The sequence below is a fragment of the Babylonia areolata genome, chromosome 18, assembly GCF_041734735.1.
Source record: "Babylonia areolata isolate BAREFJ2019XMU chromosome 18, ASM4173473v1, whole genome shotgun sequence".
NCBI classification, from domain to species: domain Eukaryota; kingdom Metazoa; phylum Mollusca; class Gastropoda; order Neogastropoda; family Buccinidae; genus Babylonia; species Babylonia areolata.
Window position 1 is genome coordinate 53415057 of NC_134893.1, and position 22988 is coordinate 53438044.

The following is a 22988-nucleotide window of genomic DNA, read 5'->3' on the forward strand; positions in this document are numbered from 1 at the left end:
AACAACATCATACAACTGCATCATACAACACCATACAACACCATACAACTGCACAATACAACACCATTCAACAAGGCCATACAACAACATACAACACCATACAGTTTCAGTTTCAGTTTCAGTAGCTCAAGGAGGCATCACTGCGTTCGGACAAATCCATATTCGCTACACCACATCTGCCAAGCAGATGCCTGATCAGCAGCGTAACCCAACGCGCTTAGTCAGCCCTTTGAAAAAAAAAAGAAAAAAAAAGAAACAAAAAAAACAACAACGTATAAATGAACTACAACGACTAATAATATGTATAAGGCACAAAAACTTGATGAAGTAAACTATAAGCGTACAAAATAAAATAAAATAAATAAATAAATAAATGATATAAAAAAACTTAATAAATAGATGATAATAATAATAATAATAATAATAATAAATAAATAAGTAAAATAAAATAATAAAAAACACACCATACAACTGCATCGTACAAAACCATACAACTGCATCGTAAACAACATATAATTGCATCATACAACACCATACAATTGCATCATACAACACCATACAACCGTACATTACAACACTAGACAACACCATACAACACCATTCAACACCATACAACTGCACATTGCAACACCATACAACTGCATCAGACAACACCATACAATACCATACAACTGCACATTGCAACACCATGCAACTATATCATACAACACCATACATCTGCAATTACAGCACTATACAACACCATACAGCTGCATCATACAACACCATACAACTGCATCATACACCATACAACTGCATCATACAACACCGTACAACACCATACAACTGCATCATACAACACCATACAACTGCACAGTACAACACCACACAACAACACCATACAACACGATACAACTACATCATACACCATACAACACCGCCAGACAACAACACCATACAACAACTTGCAACTGCATCGTATAACACCATACAACAACTTACAACTGCGCCATGCAACACCATACAACAAATTACAACTGCACCATGCAACACCACCATACAAATACACTATACAAGTGCACCATATAACTACATCATACTGCACTATATAAATGAATCATACAACTGCACCACTTAACTACATCATACAACTGCATTTTAACTGAACCATAATTAGCATTAACATTCTTGTGTAAAGGTTTACGTAACACAGACAGACAGACTCTCTCACACACACACGCGCGCGCGCTCTCTGTCTCTCAGCACAAAAGACTTTCAGGCTTAAAACTACTTCGGTGATAAAGTTATGTTCTTCAAATACACACACACACAGAGGAAGAGGGATATGAGAAAGAGAGAAGATGCAAACAGCTGAGTTATCCTCCTTTGTAAAAAGCAAAACACCGCTTCCTGTCTTGAGCAAAAAGGAGAAGATGGAGCTCTGTCTTTGTCTTAATTTTCACATTCTGTGTGTGTGTGTGTGTGTGTGTGTGTGTGTGTGTGTGTGTGTGTGTATGTATGCATGCATGCGTCTGTGTTTTGGTGTATGTGTAGGTTTAGGGAGAAGTTAATAAAGAATGGTAATTCTCCCCATTCACAAGGTACACAACTGTGTCAGTGCTGTATTGCGTTGGCGATTCAGCTAGCACACAGGAAAATAAAGGTACATTGGAACAAACCCAGACACTTCCTCTAAAAGGAAGTGCCGGGCCTGTCCTTATACCGATCATTTGACATGCGCACACAGCAGCAAAACAGAAGAAATGTTCAAACACAAATTAGCTTTTATTCAAGACTGGCATAGCCTCTTTCATCCTGAACAAGCCACACAGAACACATGGACGATACAGAACAAGCACATGGTTGCCTCGGTGGTATTTCAACTGGAAATTAACAAATAATGAGGCCAGGAGATGAAATGATTAACAAATAGTAAAGAGTGACAGAAGCAACCATGTGTTCGTTCTGTATTGTCCATGTGTTCTTTGTGGCTTGTTCCACACCTGATCACCCACTTCAATTTCTCAAACTCGCAAGACCGGTTTTGTCAAAATGGATTTTTTTCACGCGCAGAAAAAAAACATGGAGTGTTTACAACGTCTCCCACCCTCCTCCTTTTTTCCCCTTGTTCCTCTTGACTGCTTCTTCTTCTTTCTCTCTCATATACCCTTTCCCCCTCCCTCCTCTCTCTGTGGGTGTCTGGGTGTTCTCATAATATGAATATGTTATGGTTTGAAAGCCGCCCTGCATGAAGTGTGTTTTGTGAACAATATGATCGGACTGAAAATAGGCCTGCGTACAAGCTTCTGTGCACGTCAACATACCCAACGAAAGGTCTGTAATTTGCATGGTCGCGTATACAAGGGCATGCGTGGTGTGATTAGTCGAGAGTTCGAGAGTATATCTACACCAGGATAAAGCAGCGTCTAGAAGGAAGCTCTCCGGCGTATGCGAGCAGTGTACCAGGTAGGCGTAGTTGCTGGCGTTTATTAATTACTCTGCTTCATTTCATTAACTGTAGGGACCAAACCGCTGAACTGCATGTACTGGATGAGTCGTGAACTTCTGTTCAGTTCCATTTCGATTGTGAAATGTTTTTTAAAATTTACTTGTAGTATATCAGATCATTCCGGGCCCCCCTCAATTTATTTTTGACTGACTTGTGTAAACAAAGTGAGTCTGTGTTTTAACCCGGTGTTCGGTTGTGTGTGTGTGTGTGTGTGTGTGTGTGTGTGTGTGTGTCTGTGTGTCTGTGTGTCTGTGTGTTCTGTGTGTCCGTGGTAAACTTTAACATTGACATTTTCTCTGCAAATACTTTGTCAGTTGACACCAAATTAGGCATAAAAATAGGAAAAATTCAGTTCTTTCCAGTCATCTTGTTTAAAACAATATTGCACCTCTGGGATGGGCACAAAAAAAAAAGAAAAAAAAAGAAGCCTAATTATATGCAAACTGCATTTATTGTTATATTTATATTTTTTGTATTATCTAAACTTGGTCCTGGTTGACGCCGGGATATGTGAGGGGCAGGGGAGGGGGGGGGGCATGAAGTAGAAGTTGATATTGCTACTAGTTCGATGGTAACATGGAGACACAATAAGAATTATCACTTAGTTTTCGTGTTTTCAATGCTTTTATTTTTTCATTTCAAAAGCTGAGATTTTTTTGTTTCTTAGAAAAGGATCAGCTTGTGTAAAGAAGGTTTTAAAGAATTTGAAAAACTGACGTAATCTTTATTATTTTTTTAAATCTTACATCATATTCACGGTTTCAGTTGAATAGCTCCCACTTCGCTCATTCCGAGTTCATCATACACTGTCACAACCGGGTTCATCTATTCAGAAAACCGGCAATCCACAGGGTACTATCGATGTTAGGTCGCCAGGAGGCCACACGCCACAGGAGACCCTACACTGCTGCTTATTCACTTCGGTAGCGTCCAGCAGTGCCTGTTCTGATTCACCATTCTAATAAAACCACATACTAAGTTCCCACTGACGACACCGGTCACAGAGCCCAGACTGAGTGTGTCCCTTCAGAGTGGAGACCGCTCCAACGACCGTCCCCCTCCCCCTCCCCACTAGAATCTGCCGACCCCGAAGACCTTGTCTTAACTCCAAGCATAGAAGTGGAGGGGAATCGGAACTGAGGTTACCACGAGAGCATGGCATGAATCTGGACCATTATTATTATTTTAAAAATATATTTTAAAATATCTACATTGATTCTATATGATGATGATGATGATGATGATACTGTGGCAGTCCATTTTAGGTTTAAGACTACTTGGCAAGGCTGTACTCTACGCTTCTTTTCATAACATATCCCGGCGTCAACCAGGACCAAGAGAACCGCAGTGCTATTTAGGAAACTTGACCAATACTCCCAAATTCGCACCCGTGAAGTGGACCCTTGATGCTCCAATAAGTGGGCCCAGTCTTTCCATCACATACTCAGCTCTGGGAAGCAGACGGTCATGGGTCGAAACAACAACAACAACAGCAACCCACATCTGCGGGGACTCGAACCCGTGTCCCGTCAGTCGACAGCGACACTAACCACTTTACCACGGCGGCTGGTTTATACTGTCTGTTTGACCGTTTAAGTATACATGTCAGCTGTCTCTCTCTCTCTCTCTCTCTCTCTCTCTCTCTCTTCATATGATTGTATACACACACACATATATATTTCTCTCTTTCTCTTTTTTATCGCTGCAAATTTCTCTGTGTGAAATTCAGGCTGCTCTCCCCAGGGAGAACTGGTCGCTACACTACAGCGCCACTCATTTTTTATGTATTTTTTCTTGCGTGCAGTTTTATTTGTTTTTCCTATTGAAGTAGATTTTTTTTCTGCAGAATTTTGCCATCCGTTTCGTTGCCGTGGGTTCTTTTACGTGCGCTAAGTGCGTGCTGCACACAGGACCTCGGTTTATCGTCTCATCCGAATGACTAGCGTCCAGACCACCATTCTAGGTCTAGTGGAGGGGGAGAAAATATCGGCGGCTGAGCCGTGATTCGAACCAACGCGCTCAGATCCTCTCGCTTCCTAGGCGGACGCGTTACCTAGTATATATATATATATATATGAATGTTTGCAGAACCTACCCCAAAACTTGTTTACTTACGTATGAGGAGAAGAGGAGTGTTTAACAGCAATTTCTTTCCTGTATATTTTTAAATTCACAAGACCGTCACATGGCGCGGGGCTTAGTTCTATAGGCTGGACGAGGTCTGTTTGTGTGTGTGTGCATTCCAGTTTACTTGTGGGGCGCGTCTATGTTCTTATCTGCATGTATTTGACTTCGTGTCGACCGTTGTATTATAGAGTCCGCCCATTTCGACTCGCACCGTTGTGATCAAGTTCGGTTCAAGCGGGTGGGACTTTAATGGGTTGGCAAGGGACACTACTGTGGTTGGCTCCGCGCTCTTCTTTCGCACGCGGCGCAGTTTTTGTCCAAACCTGTGATTATGCAGCAAGTCTATGTTTTCCCTGCATGTATTTAACATCTTGTCTACTGCAGTATGTTGACAGTTTACTTACTTCTCTGTTCTGACCAAACTCTGACGTAGAGGAGGTTTTAAAATTGACATGGGTAATATTTCGCCCCTGTTACAAGAATATTACAAATAAATGTTTTTGCAAACATAAAAAATATTTAAACATTATTTCAAAAGTCGTCTTGGCAAAATCGCAAATAAATGTTTTTGCAAACATAAAAAATATTTAAATATTATTTCAAAAGTTGTCTTGGCAAAATCGGGTAGTCGTTGGACTTCTGATCCATTTTTCACCGGTGACACCGGTTCGAGGCCCCGTTTCGGCGTGGTGTTTGTATCCTTGGGCCGGAAAAGGCCGCGCTTCGATTTTCCACACTCCACACAGGTGTGAATAGATTATTTGACCGGTTGGAGAAGGTAAAAAGCAGTGAAAGACCAGCCGCCGTGGCGAAGTCGTTAGAGTCGCGGACTGACGGCTGGGAGGGCGCGGGTTCGAATCCCAGCGGAAGTGGGTTTTTCGGCCCGTGGCCGGCTCCTACCCAGAGTTGAGTGTGCTACGGGCTTAAATGGGGAGACTGGGACCACATAGTCGAGTGTCATCTACTTCAAGGATGCGTCTTTGGGTGTGTTGCTCTAATTACTTGACCAAAACTGCAAGTGTCTGTATCTCTCGGGCCTGGTTAACGCCGGGATATCATTATGACAGGAAACGTAGAGTTCAGCCTTGTCAAGCAGTCCCAAGCCAAAATGAACATCCATAGCAACATCGTCATCATCATCGTCCTCATCCTCCATCATCATCAAAATAGACAAAACAGTTTCAAAGACTGTGGCATTTCATGCCCTGCTCTCATGGTGACCTCAGTTTCGATACCCCTCCACTTCTGTGCTTGGGGTGAGTCCTGTCAACGTCTTCAGTGTCGGCAGATTCATGGGGGGTGGGGGGGGGGGGGGGGGGGGGCTGTTGTTTTAGGGACGTGGTGGCTGTCTCCACTCTGGGAGGAACGCTCACTCAGTCTGGCTCCGCGACTAAGCCATTATTGTCGTTAGTAGGGGGCTTAGTAGGTGGTGTCCTAAGTACGTTAAATCAGAACAGGCACCACTGAACACCACCGAAGTGACTCAGCAGCAGTGCAGGGTCTCCTCTGGTTTGTGGCCTCCGGGCGACCTAACATCGATGGTTCCCTGCGGACTGCCGACGCTGGAACTGTGACGGACAAACCCGGGTGTGGCCGTGTATGGGGGAATCTAAATGAACGGCGTGTGAGTAATGCCACTGAAACGGTGCAGATGATGGGACAGAAAAAAAGCAGTGAAAGGAGAGGTAAGGACTGAATCCCGCCTTCCAACGTCCACACACAGTGGACATGAATCAACTACTCCGATGGCCGTAAAAGGCGAAGGATTCATTAACCTGATGATTAAACTGACTCGATCAGAGTTCCTTTCCATCGTATTTCAAACTGAATTCCGTTTCTGACAAATGTTAATGTGCAACTTATATTACAGTCAAATTTTTCCCTAGAAAAGGCTGATGAAAAATAGCATAATGTCACACCATTCTGAAACGTTCCGGAACGTTAATGCACAAAAAAAACCCAGACTTAAAAAAAAAAGTTCGCGCATAGTACACTTTCGATTTCAGACAGCAGGTTTTATGGTGCGGTAAAAGTAATTTCTTGGACTGCACAGCTATGTCAGCGCTCAAGCATAGTAAGGTCGACAAAATTTTAGTGCCTCAGAATGGTGTGTGTGTGTGTGTGTGTGTGTGTGTGTGTGTGTGTGTGTGTGTGTGTGTGTGTGTGTGTGTGTGGATTGCCTTGATCTTTTGCCCACTACGTTGCAGTTCACCACTGGAGACGTCAAGGAAAGCCAAAGGCCATGGTGTCGATCATACCGCTCATTATCACCCTTTGGTCTATGCGCGCCTGCTTTTGCTATGGTGACACATCCTCCACCTATTTTCTGAAGCAGTTGCCATGGGAAACGAGAGACCATCTCCTGCAGCTGCAGCCTCATCTCAACATCATGCAGCTCACAGGTGTTAAAAAACAACAACAACTTTTGGTTGTTTCCAATGCAATGGTACACTAGTGATAAATATAAACATAACAATCAAGGGTGGTGATGATGATGGTAAACATGATTCAGCTCATGACATTACCAGAAAAAAAAAGAAAAAAAAAGAAAAAAGAAAAAAAAAGAAAAAAGAAAAAAAAGAAGAAAAAAAGGAAAAAAAACAAACAAACAAAAAATACAAAAACAACGATAACAACAGCAACAAAAACAAACAAACAAAAAACAAAACAAAAAAACAACAAAAACCAAAACAAAAAAAAACAAAACAACAACAACAAAAAACAAGAAGAAAAAACGAAAAAAGAAAAGAAAAAAAAGTTAAGACTATCTGTTTGGGAATCCGAAACTTACGTACACAGCTTCACATCACGTGCAACTTTTAGATTACTACGTAAGTAAGTGAATAAGTAGGTAAAGTATGAAAGCACTGCAACTTATACCTGATCAAGCTGTTAAGTTGAATAACTAATTACTCCGGTTTCGCCCCAAATCAAAATGAACACAGGAACACAGGAAGTGGAAATGCTTTCAAAGTAAGATGAATGTATTCGATGTGCACTTTGTGTATATGCTGAATTGACGTCGTGGATATGTACAATGTGGTGCTCACTTTGTACGAGGAGAATTGAAGAAAAGCACAGAAACCACGCTGTTTTTTTTTTTTTTCTTTTTTTCAAAGTGTCTGTCCCTCTAATTGTCTTTGTGGAATCCTGTACCCTAACAGTTTTACACTGGAAATACATGGAATGGTTAAAACATACCAGGAAGACATGTCTTTGATGGCACGATGTACGTAAGCTCAAGCATAATTATAATTATGCAGAGCGACATTCTATGTTCGTTGTTCAGCTGCTGAAGTAGAAGGGAGCAGTGAGGGGGTGGGGATGCCGGGTGGGAAGTTTAGGTTGCAGCTTCCTTCTCCACTAGTACCTGACCCAGTCCTTATGGAATGTGTGTGTGTGTGTGTGTGTGTGTGTGTGTGTACGTGCGTGCGTGCGTGTGTGTGTATTTGTGTGTGTGGTTTTCAGGGTCACCGATACCTATGTACCGACCCGATATGGGAGACCAGATTGCTTACTGGTTGATCAACTATGACCACCATCACTATGCCATTGTGTCAGCCGGGCAACACACAGGTAGGCTGCATGGTGTGTGTGTTTCTGTTTGCTGTTCTTTTAACTCTCCATACGAACGGCGAAAGAGACGACGTTAACAGCGTTTCATCCCAATTACCATCATCAAAATATTGCAAGCTCTTATACTGAAGAGGTGAATGTTGACAAAGAATACCACAGTTCTGACGACGGAAGCTAAAGGTTGGGTCATTCAGACACCCACTGGACATCCGAGGGGTCTGTGTAGAGGAGAAGAGAGGACTGGCCGTACTGAATGAGTTAATTCCATGGATGAGGGGATGCATCAGTACCATTACATGAACCATGACTTCCTTCCGTTCTTCAAAAGTGCGTCAGCACAGGGGAGATAGCATTATCCTGCATTACAGTATTGTATTGTATTGTCTTGTATTGTATTGTCTGAGGTTCCCGGGTTCGAATCTCGGTAACGGCGCCTGGTGGGTAATGGGTGGAGATTTTTCCGATCTCCCAGGTCAACATAATTATGTGCAGACCAGCTTGTGCCTGAAACCCCTTCGTGTGTATACGCAAACAGAAGATCAAATGCCCACGTTCAAGATCCTGTAATCCATGTCAGCGTTCGGTGGGTTATGGAGACAAGAACATAACCAGCATGCACACCCCCGAAAACGGAGTATGGCTGCCTACATGGTGGGGAGAGGGGGTGTTAAATACGGTCATACACGTAAAAGCCCACTCGTGTACATACGAGTGAACGTGGGAGTTGCAGCCCACGAACGAAGAAAAAGAAAAAGTACCGTATTGTATTGTATTGTATTACTTTTTGTAACAATACATTTCTCTGTGTGAAATTTGGGCTGCTCTTCCCACGGAGAGAACATCGCTGCTGCAGTGTAGTTTCACCCTTTTTGTTCTGCCTGCAAGTGTATTTATTTTACCTGTCAAGGTGGGCCTTTCTCATTGCCAGGGACAACCCTTTGTTGTTGTTCTTTTATGTGAGCTGAGTGCATGCTACACTGGGAAACTTCGCTTTCTTTATCGTATCATCCGAATGTTTCGCGTCCAGACCACCACTCAAGGTCTAGTGGAGGGGAGGAGGGAGGGAAATACTGGCGAGTTTGGGATTCGATCGTGTGCGCTCAGATTCTCTCGCTTCCTAAGCGGACGCTACATCACTGTGTGTGTGTGTGTGTGTGTGTGTGTGTGTGTGTGTGTGTGTGTGGAGAGAGAGAGAGAGAGAGAGAGAGAGAGAGAGAGAGAGAGAGAGAGGATACATGACAAAAATTAGACGAAAGACGAAAGTACCTTTAAGACTCAAAAAAGATTCTTTCCTTTTCATTGACGTCCTTTAAGCGCGCGCGTGTATATGTGTGCGCTTGCGCGCGCGCAATCAATTGTTTTTGTATGTGCATGTGTGCAAGCTCGCGAGCGCGCGCATGTTGTATACAGAAATATCTGTCCATCTATCCGTCTGTCTGTCTCTCTCTCTGACGCCTAGCATCACTGAGCAAAGACAGCAAACAGTTTTGGAAAGAAGCAAAGCAAGTGTCTGGAAGAAGAAAAATAGGAGTATGTAAAGACATTAAAAAAATGAATGGTTTGAACACTTTCGGAATTTTTTTTTACTCAGAACGAGGTTATAACTACTGATAGCAGAGCCTTTAGTGAAGCGCAACCAGAGGAATCAAATATATCTGATGAACTCAGTCATGATATTTCAGAACAAGAAGTTGCAGACGCTACTCGGAAATTAAAAAAAGGCAAGGCTTGTGGTGTAGACAATATTTTGGCAGAAATGTTAAAATCAGCTGATAATATTGCTGTACATTTTTAAACAAAACTGTTTAACATTCTGTTTGATAAGGGCACGTATCCAGATGAATGGGCGAAGGCAATAATTGTTCCAATTTTTAAAAAGGGAGATAGTAGTTCAACAGACAACTATAAGGGCGTGTCTTTGCTCAGTCTTATTAGCAAATGTTATACATCAGTGCTAAACGGAAGACATGTCAAATGGGCTGAAGAAAATGATATGCTAACAGAGTTACAGGCTGGATTCAGGCGTGGTTTTGCCACAACAGATCATGTTTTTTACTCTGAAGGCGGTTATTGAGAAATCTTTATCAAAGAAGGGAGGTAAGCTGTACGCCTGTTTTGGTGGTCTGAGAAAAGCATTTGACTCTGTGCAACGTCAGTCTTTGTTTGATATTTTGATTCAGAAAGGTATAAAAGGGAAATTAACGAATGCTATCATTGCTATGTATAAATGTGTTACGTCTTGCGTACGTATTGAAGATAAGTTAACTGAGTTTTTTGATTGTCCCGTTGGCCTAAGGCAAGGTTGTATGTTAAGCCCTATATTATTTCGTTGTTTGTTAACGAAATTGCATCAGCAGTTGAAATCAGTGGTATTCATGGAATTCAGTTTTTGCCTGATTTATTAGAGTTGTTCATTATTCTGTTCGCGGATGATGAATTACTGCTATCTAACACTGCGATTGGTCAGCAAAATCAAATTAATATTCTGCATAATGCATGTAAAACACTCTTCTTGAATGTAAATACTGACAAGACCAAAGTGATGGTTTTTCGAAAAGGTGGCTTTTTGGGAAGATATGAAAAGTGTAATCTTGATGGAAATGCTCTAGAAGTAGTGAATAAATATAATTATCTAGGTTTTTTCTTTTACGACAAAAATGAGTATAAACAAAGGTGTAGGGATTTTATCAGAAAAAGGCAAACATGTATGCATTGACTGTATAAAATATATAACGAAGCTGAACGATATTTCCAAAGGATGTTTTTTCAAAATATTTGATGCTCAGGTTCAACCCATTCTTTTGTACGCTTCTGAGATGTGGGGTCTTAACAGACTTGATAATATTAAGAAGGTTCATTCCTTTGCATGTAAACGTTTTTTTTAACGTACCACTTAGAGTACCAAATAAGTTTGCATACGGCGAATTAGGACGTTATCCACTGTATATAAACAGTTCAACAAGGTGTATCAAGTACTGGTTAAGGTTGCTGAATATGAATGTGCAACGATTACACAGACAGGCATATTTGATGTTGTTTAACCTAGACGAAAGGGGGAAAAAATGCTGGGTGTCTTTAGTAAAAAATACTTTATTTAGACTTGGGTTTGGATATGTCTGGTTGCAACAAGGCGTTGGTTGTGAGCAAACTTTTTTGTCATTATTTAAGCAAAGAATGAAATATATATTCATGCAGGAGTGGGACGAGTCAGTAATGTCTAAAGATATATATCATAACTACAGACTGTTTAAAACTGGTTTTCAATGTGAACAATATTTTGACTTTGTGGATAAAAAGTATTTTAGGGACTGTTTGGTAAAATTACGGCTTGGTTTGCTCCCAAAAAATGGATAATTTTTTTTGAGAACATTCAAATGTAATTCAAATTACGCATGTAAATGTTGTAATGTGATCGAAGATGAAAACCATTTTTATAAACAATTGTGTTCTTTACGGCAAAAACATCTGAACTCTGAAAGTCAATCGTATGTTCATTTGCTGAAAAATGGTTCTGCGTTTATATATTTAATGCCATGAAGATACGACAGGAATTCTGTGACAACAATGATGAAAGTTAGAATTAATTTACTATGCACAAGAAGCACTTTTGTTCTACAGGTTTAAGTTAGTACGTATTTTACATTTTGTTGTCGCTGCGTGATCACCATATTGTGTACTTTTGACCTCTTTCTAGGGGCCGGAGGCCTGGAGATTAAAGTTTTGTTCTTGTTCTTGTTCTCTCTCTCTCTCTCTCTCTCTCTGTGTGTGTGTGTGTGTGTGTGTGTGTGTGTGTGTGCAGGAGACAGCATGCTGCAGATGCAAGGTGAAGGCCCCTTCCCTGTCAGTTCTCTCCAGGAACAGGCCCGCTCCCTGCACAACAGCACGTGCCTCAGGTACCTCGTGCTGACCCCGTCCCCTGACCTCAACCTGGCCTGTGACACCGCTCAAGGTCGCCTGACCCTCACACCTCTTGCCGCTGATGTGGTCAGTCTCCCTTTTCTGGTAGTCGTATAGTTTTGATAACCTGTGCGACGATTTATTGTGATCAGGTTGTTTGTCCTGCAACTCGGTGACTGCAGCAAAATTGTGTGTGTGACCAGCCGCCGTGGCGAAGTGGTTAGCGTCGCGGACTGACGGCTGGGAGGACGCGGGTTCGAATCCCAGCGGAGGTGGGTCTTTCGGCCCGTGGCCGGCTCCTACCCAGAGTTGAGTGTGCTGTAGGCTTAAATGGGGAGACTGGGACCACACAGTCGAGTGTCATCCACTTCAAGGATGCGTCTTTGGGTGTGTTGCTCTAATTGCCTGACCAACACTGCAAGTGTCTGTATCTCTCGGGCCTGGTTAACGCCGGGATATCATTATGACAGGAAGCGTAGAGTACAACCTTGTCATGCAGTCCCAAACCAAAATGGACCTCCATAGCAACATCGTCATCATCATCGTCATCCTCCTCCTTGAGCCCTGTCAATGTCGTCAGTGTCTGCAGATTCATGGGTGTCGTTTGAGGGACGTGGTGGCGGTCTCCACTCTGGGAGGGACGCTCACTCAGTCTGGCTCCGCGACTGAGCCATTATTGTCGTTAGTAGGGGGCTTAGTAGGTGGTGTCCTAAGTACGTTAAAACAGAACAGGCACCACTGAACACCACCGAAGTGACCCAGCAGCAGTGCAGGGTCTCCTCTGATGTGTGGCCTCCTGGCGACCTCACATCGATGGTTCCCTGCGGACTGCTGACGCTGGAACTGCGACAGACGAACCCGGGTGTGGCCGTGTATGGGGTAAATCTAAATGAGCGGCGTGGGAGTAATGCCACTGAAACGGTGCTGATGATGGGACAGCAAAAAAAAAAAAAAAAAAAAAAAAAAAATTGTGTGTGTGTGTGTGTGTGTGTGTGTGTGTGTGTGTGTGTGTGTGTGCATGTGTGTGTGTGTGTGTGTGTGTGTGTGTGTGGAGAGAGAGAGAGAGAGAGAGAGAGAGAGAGAGAGAGAACGAAAGGCAGACGGACAGGCAGACAGACAGAAGACAGACAAGTGGATGATGGACCAATGGCAAATCCGTATTACATATATGATCAAGACATGTGTGTATATTCACTTTTGACGAACACGGATACCATAGAGACCATATTCAATATGCAAAAAGACTGCATGGAATGCTCAAGTTGAAGAAGTAGTATGTGGAGGAACTTAGGGCCATTACTGTACCGCGTGTGCTCGAACTGACTGACGCGTTTGCAAAAAACGAATATGAAGTACGAAAATGCGACTGACATCGGTGAGCTTGACCACTGTGAAGCACTTACTGTTGAGAAGAGGCACTATTGCTTCTCAAAGTTCTGTCTGTCTCTAACCAATGCACTTTGGTTGCGTTTATTCATTGAGGACACCATTAGGAAATTTCGATCGGACACTGAAGGTCTTGTGCAACTGTGTTGTACGTTCAGCTTTGTCCAAGTCTGTCAAGCAGTGTCAGGTTAACAAAACGTTCAGCTTTGTCCAAGTCTGTCAAGCAGTGTCAGGTTAACAATGATAAACGTAACAATGTTGCACTGAAATAGTCTCACCCCACATCGGATAAGCTTCCGCGTCTTAATATATATATATCCTGACATTTTGCATCCCTTTTCAATTGGTTTCTGAAGATACGCGGAGTGCATCTTGTGCAAAGTGACCCTCTACCGTCACGGTCATTTAGGAAATTTGAACGTTTTATCAATCAGAATATAAATTGCTGTAGATGTTATATTTGTCAGCAGTCGCCAAAGGCCATTAAAATGTACATGAAGAGAAAACAGACCAATTAATAACATTTTGGCATTTTAAGCTTTGGCCTTACCTCTTCAGTGAATCCTACTGATATTAGTAATACACTACAAGACCTGGTTGGGTTAATATTATTGTTACTACAATGGCGGTGTCCATATTTCATGCCAAACACTCTGGACCTGATCATGAAAGACGGAAAGCTCCATAAATAAGCAACTATTAATTTCCTCTAAAGCATCAATTGACACATATTTCATTTGGAGCGCTTCTTTTCGTTTTTCGAGATGTGGCCCAAAGTACATGGAATGAAATGTAAAATTACCTCTTTTCCTCAGAATATTACCTCTCTGTGGGAGGAAATGAAGAGAAAAGGGCAGCACGATGACGGCGAACTGGGAGGCCTTGGTGACAACAGAGTGATACAGTTACATCTCATTTCCGCTTTGGAGCCGGCCTCGTTCCCCATGACAGGCATGCGCGACTGTCACATCCGGTCCCTGGGACAGAGTGACGGAAGCGAACTGAGCGTCAAAGTGCTGTGCAAGCTGTTGGGCGTGTGTGACGAACGTGGACGAGTGCACACGCACCTACAGACGGACTACGGGGAAGTGTACGTGCACCTGAAGCCAGTTCACGAAGACCAGCACACACGATTTGAGCATGATCTTCATTTTGAGGTGGTGGGCCATCACGTCAGTGACGGACTCGTCATCAAGCGGTAAGAGCTGACAACTGCCGCGCACTTCACAATGATACAATCATATTTCTTGAATTGTCATACTGTTCATCTGCATCACATTCATTCTCTTCCCTGTTACTGCCTGTGTCACCTTGTCTGCTTGAAAGAGAGCTGACAGCTGCCGCGCACCTTTTGATCCCATTCCTTGCGTTGTCGTTTCTCCCCCCCTCCTTTCATCAAGAGGTGTTTGAGCTTCACAAGAACCGAAATCCCCTTCCAGACCCCCTCCACTAGAACTTGAGTAGAAGTCTCGGTGCCTAACTTTCGGATGAGACGATAAATCCAGGTCAGGTATGCAAAATGCTTTTACCGCACGTAAAAGAACATACAAACCTGTATTTCCACAAACTTTTTGTGTAAGAAAAAGAAAGAAAGAAAAAAAAAGCAAACATGGAAAATGAAAATATGAGTGGTGCTGTACTGTGGTCTCACAGTGTCTCCAGCGAAAGCAACCATACTTACATACAAAAAATTCTAAATTCTGCTGTGACAGTTAAGACCAGGCAATACGTATCATCATTTGTATTGTATTGTATTATATTGTATTATATTTCTCTGTTTTTATCACAACAGATTTCTCTGTGTGAAATTCGGGCTGCTCTCCCCAAGGAGAGCGCGTCGCTATACTACAGCGCCACCCATTTTTTTGTATTTTTTCCTGCGTTCAGTTTTATTTGTTTTTCCTATCAAAGTGGATTTTTCTACAGAAGTTTGCCACGAACAACCCTTTTGTTGCCGTGGGTTCTTTTACGTGCGCTAAGTGCATGCTACACACGGGACTTCGGTTTATCGTCTCATCCGAATGACATTTGTGTTGTTGTTGACTTCTACTTTGAGCAAACACGTGTAACCATATCGAGTCTATAAAGAACTTTTTGGTGGCTGGTTGACCCAAATGGTTGAGCGCCAGGTCGCACTCAGACTGTTGCGAGTTACAATCTGAAACAAACAACATAGAAATTGGCATTTGCTGCCCGTCTTGACTCGTTTTCGTTTCCGTTCTGATGGTGTCCGTGTATTACTGGACAGATTATTTCCCTTCACTTTCCTGGGATGGTTATCCCCCTAAGCCTTATGAACTCGACGTTAAACCTGAATGTAAATAATTGTTCATCAAAAATAATTACTCACATACTTTACTGGTCGATCAAGCTTTACACAATATTTACTTTCATCCTTGCTATTCTGACTGCCTGAATGTAACTGTATGTTTAAGATGTCCAAGACAATTAACTTCGAATCTCTTTAAATCATAAACTGTGCTAATTCATAAGACTTCTTCTTCTTCGTTCGTCAGCTGCAATTCCAGCGTTCACTAGTATGCACACGAGTGGACTTTTTCGTGTATAACCGTTTTTACCCCGCAATGTAGACAGCCATAATTCATACTACAGGGGGCATATGACGATTTATTTCTATTTTTTGCTTTATTAAAGGAAAAAAAAGAAAAAAACAAACAAACAAACAAACAAAAAAACGGAGTGCGCGCAGACACACACACACACACACACACACACACACACACACACAAACGCGCACAAGCACTTGTTTATCAACTGCAGATTCGCCGTGGAGCCTTCTCATCGAGTCAAGCGTCAGGCCTCGTCGTACACCAGTTACTCCATCGACGAGAGTCATCTGATGCCAGACTACAACCAGTTCAGTTGGGGCAAATGTCAGGTACGTCTCACAGAGTTTTTTTTTTTTTTTTGTGAACATTCCCTTCATGATATGTTGAGTGTTTGATGACTCGGTAAGGGGACAGGGGTTCGGGTAATGTTGGGAGGAAATGGACGATGCGAGTGCTATGTGGCTTTGGGTCGACTCGTTAACTCTCTCCATACGAACGGCGAAAGAGACGACGTTAACAGCGTTTCAGTCCATTTACCATCATCAGAATATTGCAAGCGGAAGTCTCTTATACTGAAGAGGTGAATGCTGACAAAGAATACCACAATTCTGACGACGGAAGCTAAAGGTTCGGTCATTCAGACACCCACTGGACATCCGAGGGGTCTGTGTAGAGGAGAAAAGAGGACTGGCCGTACTGAGTGAGTTAAAGAGAGGAATAAAGACTGCCCACATGTTTTAAGTCTTGCTCGACCTTTTTACTTGTTCACACAGCAGACAGGCTCCTTGACATCTCCAGAGTTATTTATCTCGAATTTATCTATTGTATTACTTTCATACCTTTTTACATTTTGTATTTGTGTGGTTCAACAACGGCAGATAATTAGGTAAGTTAGCCGATATGCTAACATCTCCGCCATAATAGATTAGGGTAGATGAAGATTTACCATGCTGGCATCCACAATGTAAGAAAACTGTCTCTTCTTAAAGACCCGATACTCGTATAGAAAAGACGGCCTCTACAGTTCAGATCTTTGAAACCGAAATGTACACCTTCCCAGTCAATGTGACTGATTTTAATTAAACAATCCCTCCACACCTGTAGTGATCACTTTCCTGGTTCATGTGAAACGCATAGAAACCGGATATCTTCCAGAAACTGTGCCCAAACTGCCTTTATAAGTGATTTGAAAATATGTACCACCCGATAGTTCATCCACACAGCTGAATTCACTACTCTGCTCCTCATCACGTTAATAAAAAAAACCCCAAAACTTCCTGTGTTGATGTGTCATGCGATTCGTTTGTAAACAACGCTTTTTAATTAATGCCGTGTTTTTATACCGGAGATAACTGGGCAGCAATCAGCATGACATGGAATGGACTGACGTTCTCTGTCGTTCAGGTGGGGTGTGGTCCAGTGGCTTGGGCTCAGGTCTTCGGCTACTACGACCGTCGTGCGCATTTAGGAAGCGGAAGTTCAGCCAGCAAAGCCCTGTACAGATGCGGCGCAGACGGTACTACCGGCAATAACTCATGTGTGGCTCCTTCAAACAACGACAACAGGATGAGGAATTACACTGGCAAATTGAACGGTATCCTGAGGTGAATAAAACTGTTTAATTTGAAAGGTCGAGGTAATTTAGATCACAGACAGACAGACAGAGAGAGAGAGAGAGAGAGAGAGAGAGAGAGAGAGAGAGAGAGAGAGAGGGATTTGGGGTGGGGTGGGTAAAGAGGCGGAGGTTTACCTGTTCATACATATAACTATCGAAATCAAATGCTTACTCATCAGAAACGAGTGTTTGACGAACTGAAACGTGTGTGCTGGAATCGGAGCAATTCGATCTAAAACAGCTCACATCTGTCGGCATTATATTGTTTCACAACCATGATATAGATGTGTCAAACATTTAAACTTTTCTTGTGTTTACCACGATTTTTCGGCTTCGAAAAATCGTAACAAAATCGCCTAACGCACTTGCGGACCAAGTATACTCAATATTCACTCCTGACAAATCCAATTCTTTCGGACACGTAATTGCATTTGAAACAGGGCACACTGAAGGTCCATCGCCACATGTCTGTACGATCATGGAGGACAGCAAAAAGGAAAAGGGGGAAAAAAAGAAAACAAAAAAGGAAAAAAGACCTATCACTGTTGAAATCCGTGAAAACAAACGTTGATATAATTCGAACACTCTGACTGTTTCTCTTCAAATGATCGCGGAAGTTGACCTCAGTTTGTATTCTTGAAAAAGAGCAATATGCACAGTAAATGGTGAGACCTACATAACAATCTATGAGTACAATTTAGTGTACTCCATCGCTTCCTTCTCAGAATATAATACGAATTATCGATTAAATGAACGTGATCACAATGAATCTTTATTTAAGGGGATCATTGCAACGCCGTGTATCGACAAAACATCGTTTACTTCGGCAGATGGACACAATGTACAACCTCCACACTGAGTGTAAAACACAACAGCCTTTCTCGAGTCGTATCTGAAAATATGTTTTAAATAAGTCACTTCCGTTAAAAATACAACCGATATGTGTGACGGGACATTAAACAGAATTCCTCCATCTCCCGTAATATAATCAGATTGATGCCCCATCAGTTAGCAGAATTTTGCTTCCCCAATATGTATGCATCAATCAATGTAACTTCCAGACTTAGCAAAAGAACTTCCTAATTGAACTAAAAGTATACTGCGACTGCTGTTAATCAGTGTGTTAGTACGTCAGATAAAAATGCTGTTTTGTGAATAAACAATAAAACTATAATAGTAATTTGATGTTGGAACCATTTTTGGCTTCTTAATGATTTGTGTGCATTTCATTATAATTAAAAATAATGGATGAAATGAGCTGCTTTAATTTTTTTTAAAAGCCAGTTTGGTTACGGAACACAAAATATTTCCAGAAAAAATTGAATGTACACACACACACACACACACACACACACACACACACACACACAGTAAGACGGAAAGTAAAATCAATGTCCGTATGAACACACAACATCAGAGTGGATATCACTTTCCCAACAATCTGACGAGAGTGTCCTCTGTTATCTGACTTTCTTTCAGGACGTTCTGTTTTGGTGAAGATAATGGCGCCACCTATCAGAAGAGGATGGATGACGTCGAGGGATTCTTTAAACAACGTCAGGGCTCCTCTGCTCACGTCATCCTTGAAACCAGAACGTTTATCCTGACTCGCCTCGTGGGGATATACAGGTAGGTGTACATGTGGTTTTTGAAAACCTTGACGGCTTGGTAATCGTATTTCGACAGACGCACAGTTTCGAGTTTGTCAGCGAGCGTTGAGCGAATATGTGTGTATGTGTATGTGTGTGTGTGTGTGTGTGTGTGTGTGTGTGTGTGTGTGTGTGTGTGTGTGTGTGTGTGTGTGTGTGTGTGTGTGTGTAGTGTGGTGTGTGTGTGTGTGTGTGTGTGTGTGTGTGTGTGTGTGTGTGTAGTGTGGTGTGTGTGTGGTGTGTGTGTGTGTGTGTGTGTGTGTGTGTGTGTGGTGTGTAGTGTGGTGTGTGTGTGTGTGTGTGTGTGTGTGTGTGTGGTGTGTGTGTGTGTGTGTGTGTGTGTGTGTGTGTAGTGTGGTGTGTGTGTGTGTGTGGTGTGTGTATGTGTAGTGTGGTGTGTGTGTGTGTGTGTGTGTGTGTGTGTGTGTGAGGGGAGCGGGAAGATGGAGGGCGGTGCTGCGGGATGGAAAGATGTTCTGCTCGTGTTCAGTTTATGAAAGTGGAAATTATCAGAGTAAGTTTTAGTCATTTCGTAGGCATTGATCATTGTTGTATTGAAACAGTTTCTGTTTAACCAGTTTTTGTTCATATGGCATTAAAAAAAAAGTGACAAAGTTTGATAACAGCCCAGTTTGCACTTTCTTTTGTCCACGCTCGTGATCATTTGCCGCGTGTGTTTAAGAAATAAATATTGATCGTTACTTTGATATTGCTATGAGCCGTTTCGAATTATTTTGAATTCAGTTACCACTAATGGTAACGAATTATCACTTAAAAAGAAAAGCAGTGAATGCAATTTTTTTTGTGGCTGCCACATGCAAAAGAAAGAAAGAAGGGTCAACATTTTTTAGCCTTTTGAATATCTGTACAGTTTCTGAAACATTATTTCATGGCCGCTTTAAAAGCAACTCCTTTCATTTATCTGGTACTATAACAGCTCCTGCTTTAAAATACGTTATAAATAAATCTATTCACATGTCTATTCGTCTTCAAAACGTTCTGTTAAGATAAAACTATCTGAAATTCCCCCTTCGGACAGTTAGAAAAGCTACAATGATTTCTATGTGTTGACCAGTATCAGTATCAGTTGCTCAAGGAGGCGTCACAGCGTTCGGTCAAATCCATATACGCTACATCACATCTGCCAAGCAGATGCCTGACCAGCAGCGTAACCCAACGCGCTTAATCAGGCCTTGAGAAAAAAACACCCAAAACAAAACATTAAAAACAACAACAACAAAAATCACATAAAAAAAAGTAAAACAAAATAAAATAATAAAGTTAAAAAAAAAAGAAAAAAAAAATTGTTGACCAGCGAGTCCGATGTTGTTTCAGCGACGAGATCCGTGACGAGGCCCTGTCGTACCTCCGTCAGAAGTGGCCTGTGATCGTGGGCTTCAGGGTGTCCGGCGTGTTTTCCCAGCACTACGCCGTCATGACCAAATACCGCACGCGCACCATCCGCAAGAAGAAGTGCTTTCTCTGGTGGTGCTGGTATAGCACTGTGCACGAGTACGACATGTTCCTGCACATGGGCTGGGGTGGGAGCAGTAACGGGTGGAGGAAAGCGGAGATGTTCATGGCCGTTGTTGCTAAGTACTAGCACCGGCTGTAGAGACGTACACTGTTGTTTTTAGCGGAAATAGTCCTGTTTTGCTTTATGTTGTGAAATCATCACAATACACACACGCTTCTGTTCTTTCGACATGAGGACTTAACAACGAAACAGTTTAAAAGTATGCTTGAAGTATGAGATAATATCGTGTTTTTAACTGTAAACTAGAGAACAACAACTAAGCATCAGCTGAACAGTTTCCAAGCATTAGGCTTCTGACATGTCTCTCCAGTATGGTTACGGCGTTAGTTTTTAAGTCGCTTTCTAGATATAATTTGTTACGTTAGTACTTCGTTTATTTCATTGGTATAATTTTCAAAACGGCTTCCCAGTCGATCTAAGCATTCAGTCCCCCCCCCCCCACCCCACCCCAGCTTATAAACATGTTAACATCATTTAAGACGTTTTCTAATTTAGATTTAGATTTTATGTTATAGAATAGTACAAGAATATTTATTATTCAGGTTCCAAGTCTTCACGAAAAAGATATGTAATATGACATGCCTTAACTTACCCATTTGTTGTAACACGCAATTTACATCGGTGAATTTTAAGTATAGAAGAAAAAAGAAAGAATATAGATAGTTGTTTACATTCTTCATTTCTATTCATCATAGTGCTTTGCCTGTTTGTAGAACTTGGAATATTTAAACACAGCTATCACTAATCAAGATCTCTCCTTTCAAAATGTGTTGTCGTTTGCAACCGTTATTGAAACATATTCCTGATTTCGAGAAACATTTTGATGTGCTTATTTCAGAAGCACACGATTTAATGATTGGTAAAGCAGGTTTTTAATAATCTGAATTTTGGAGGAGTTTTCTTACTTTCAGATGTATATCTGTGCGTTTTTTTCTTACGGCCAGTTTTGTCATGATTTATTTTCATTCCTAAAATACTTTCAAAATGATTGTGTTACGAATAGTTGTTGGTAGAATTATCCACCTCCCTCTGCCGTAGAGGAGGTACCATTTGTAAGATGGGTAACCCTGAACTTTGTTCTTTTATGATTTTGATCATTTCCCGTAATTTCATGCACACTTCTGCACATAACATAGAGAAGGACAGAGATATTGGGTCTTCTTGTGGAAACCCATTTCAATCTCAAGACTTGTAAACACGTTTTCAACCACGATTGAATATGCTTTATGTTTCCGTGTGGAGTGTACATTTTAATTGTGCATTCTTTTCCAGTGTCATATGGCTTTAGAACTTCATTTACGCCTGACCAGCCAAATGATTCAAATAGTTTTATTTGCTAAATCAATGGAAGTGAGAAATAAAGACTTTTTTCATCGAAACACTACAGAACGTCACAGATTAATATATTTAGCATGTGTGTATAACATACATTCTGGTGAATCTCCATGGATTAGGTATGGTTCGCGACACAGAGTAATCCAGTTTTATGGACCACATGCAGAAAAAAACAGTAACCTTCATTTCTGAATATATTTTCTTGATATGTTTTCTTTGACAGAAATATGATAACCTTTTTTCTCCGCGTCATCGAAATCATCGATATCCTTTACTGGGTACCGTGTATGTTATAAGCAAATTTCTTTTAAACGAGAAACAGGGTAAATTACGTGGTTTCTTCATCTTATGTGAAATGAAATTATAATGCCCGGAAGAAAATATTCTTGTTTGAGCCCGTTGATAATTATCAGATGTTTTAGAAGTGTTGTTATGAATCATTTCATTGTGTTTGCTGTGCTCTTTTCAGTGAATAAATTGAATGCTAAACATAAACGCTGCTGGAAGTGAGGGTTCTATTTTGCGAAAACTGGTGGAGTTGTTACTGACGTACCCTCAATTCACCGAAGAAAAATCCCAGTCTAGGGCCTTTCGACCATTCATATTATTCTTCAAATTATCACTTTAAGACGAATAAACAAACAAACAAGCAAGCAGAGAAACAAACAACGTGATAAAAACAGTCTAAAATCACTTATGTGAAATACAATAGCGCTTAAATGAAGGTACTTCTACTACGACACACCTTGTAACTAAAAGCCAGATCACATTTTGCGAGAAACCATAAAAGTTTAATTCCTGTGGTAAG

At 41.6% G+C, this 22988-nt stretch overlaps 1 protein-coding gene across 1 annotated transcript; it reads left to right on the forward strand.

Moving 5' to 3' along the window:
- Positions 1-2307: 2307 nt before the first annotated feature.
- On the forward strand, positions 2308-22675 carry LOC143292913 (uncharacterized). Its single transcript, XM_076603604.1, has 9 exons — positions 2308-2445; positions 6823-7017; positions 8084-8191; positions 11991-12175; positions 14290-14672; positions 16256-16373; positions 17449-17648; positions 19139-19288; positions 20644-22675. Exons 2-9 carry the CDS (start codon positions 6858-6860, stop codon positions 20909-20911), a joined length of 1572 nt encoding a protein of 523 aa, XP_076459719.1. The 5' UTR covers positions 2308-2445; positions 6823-6857; the 3' UTR covers positions 20912-22675.
- The last annotated feature ends 313 nt before the right edge of the window (positions 22676-22988 follow it).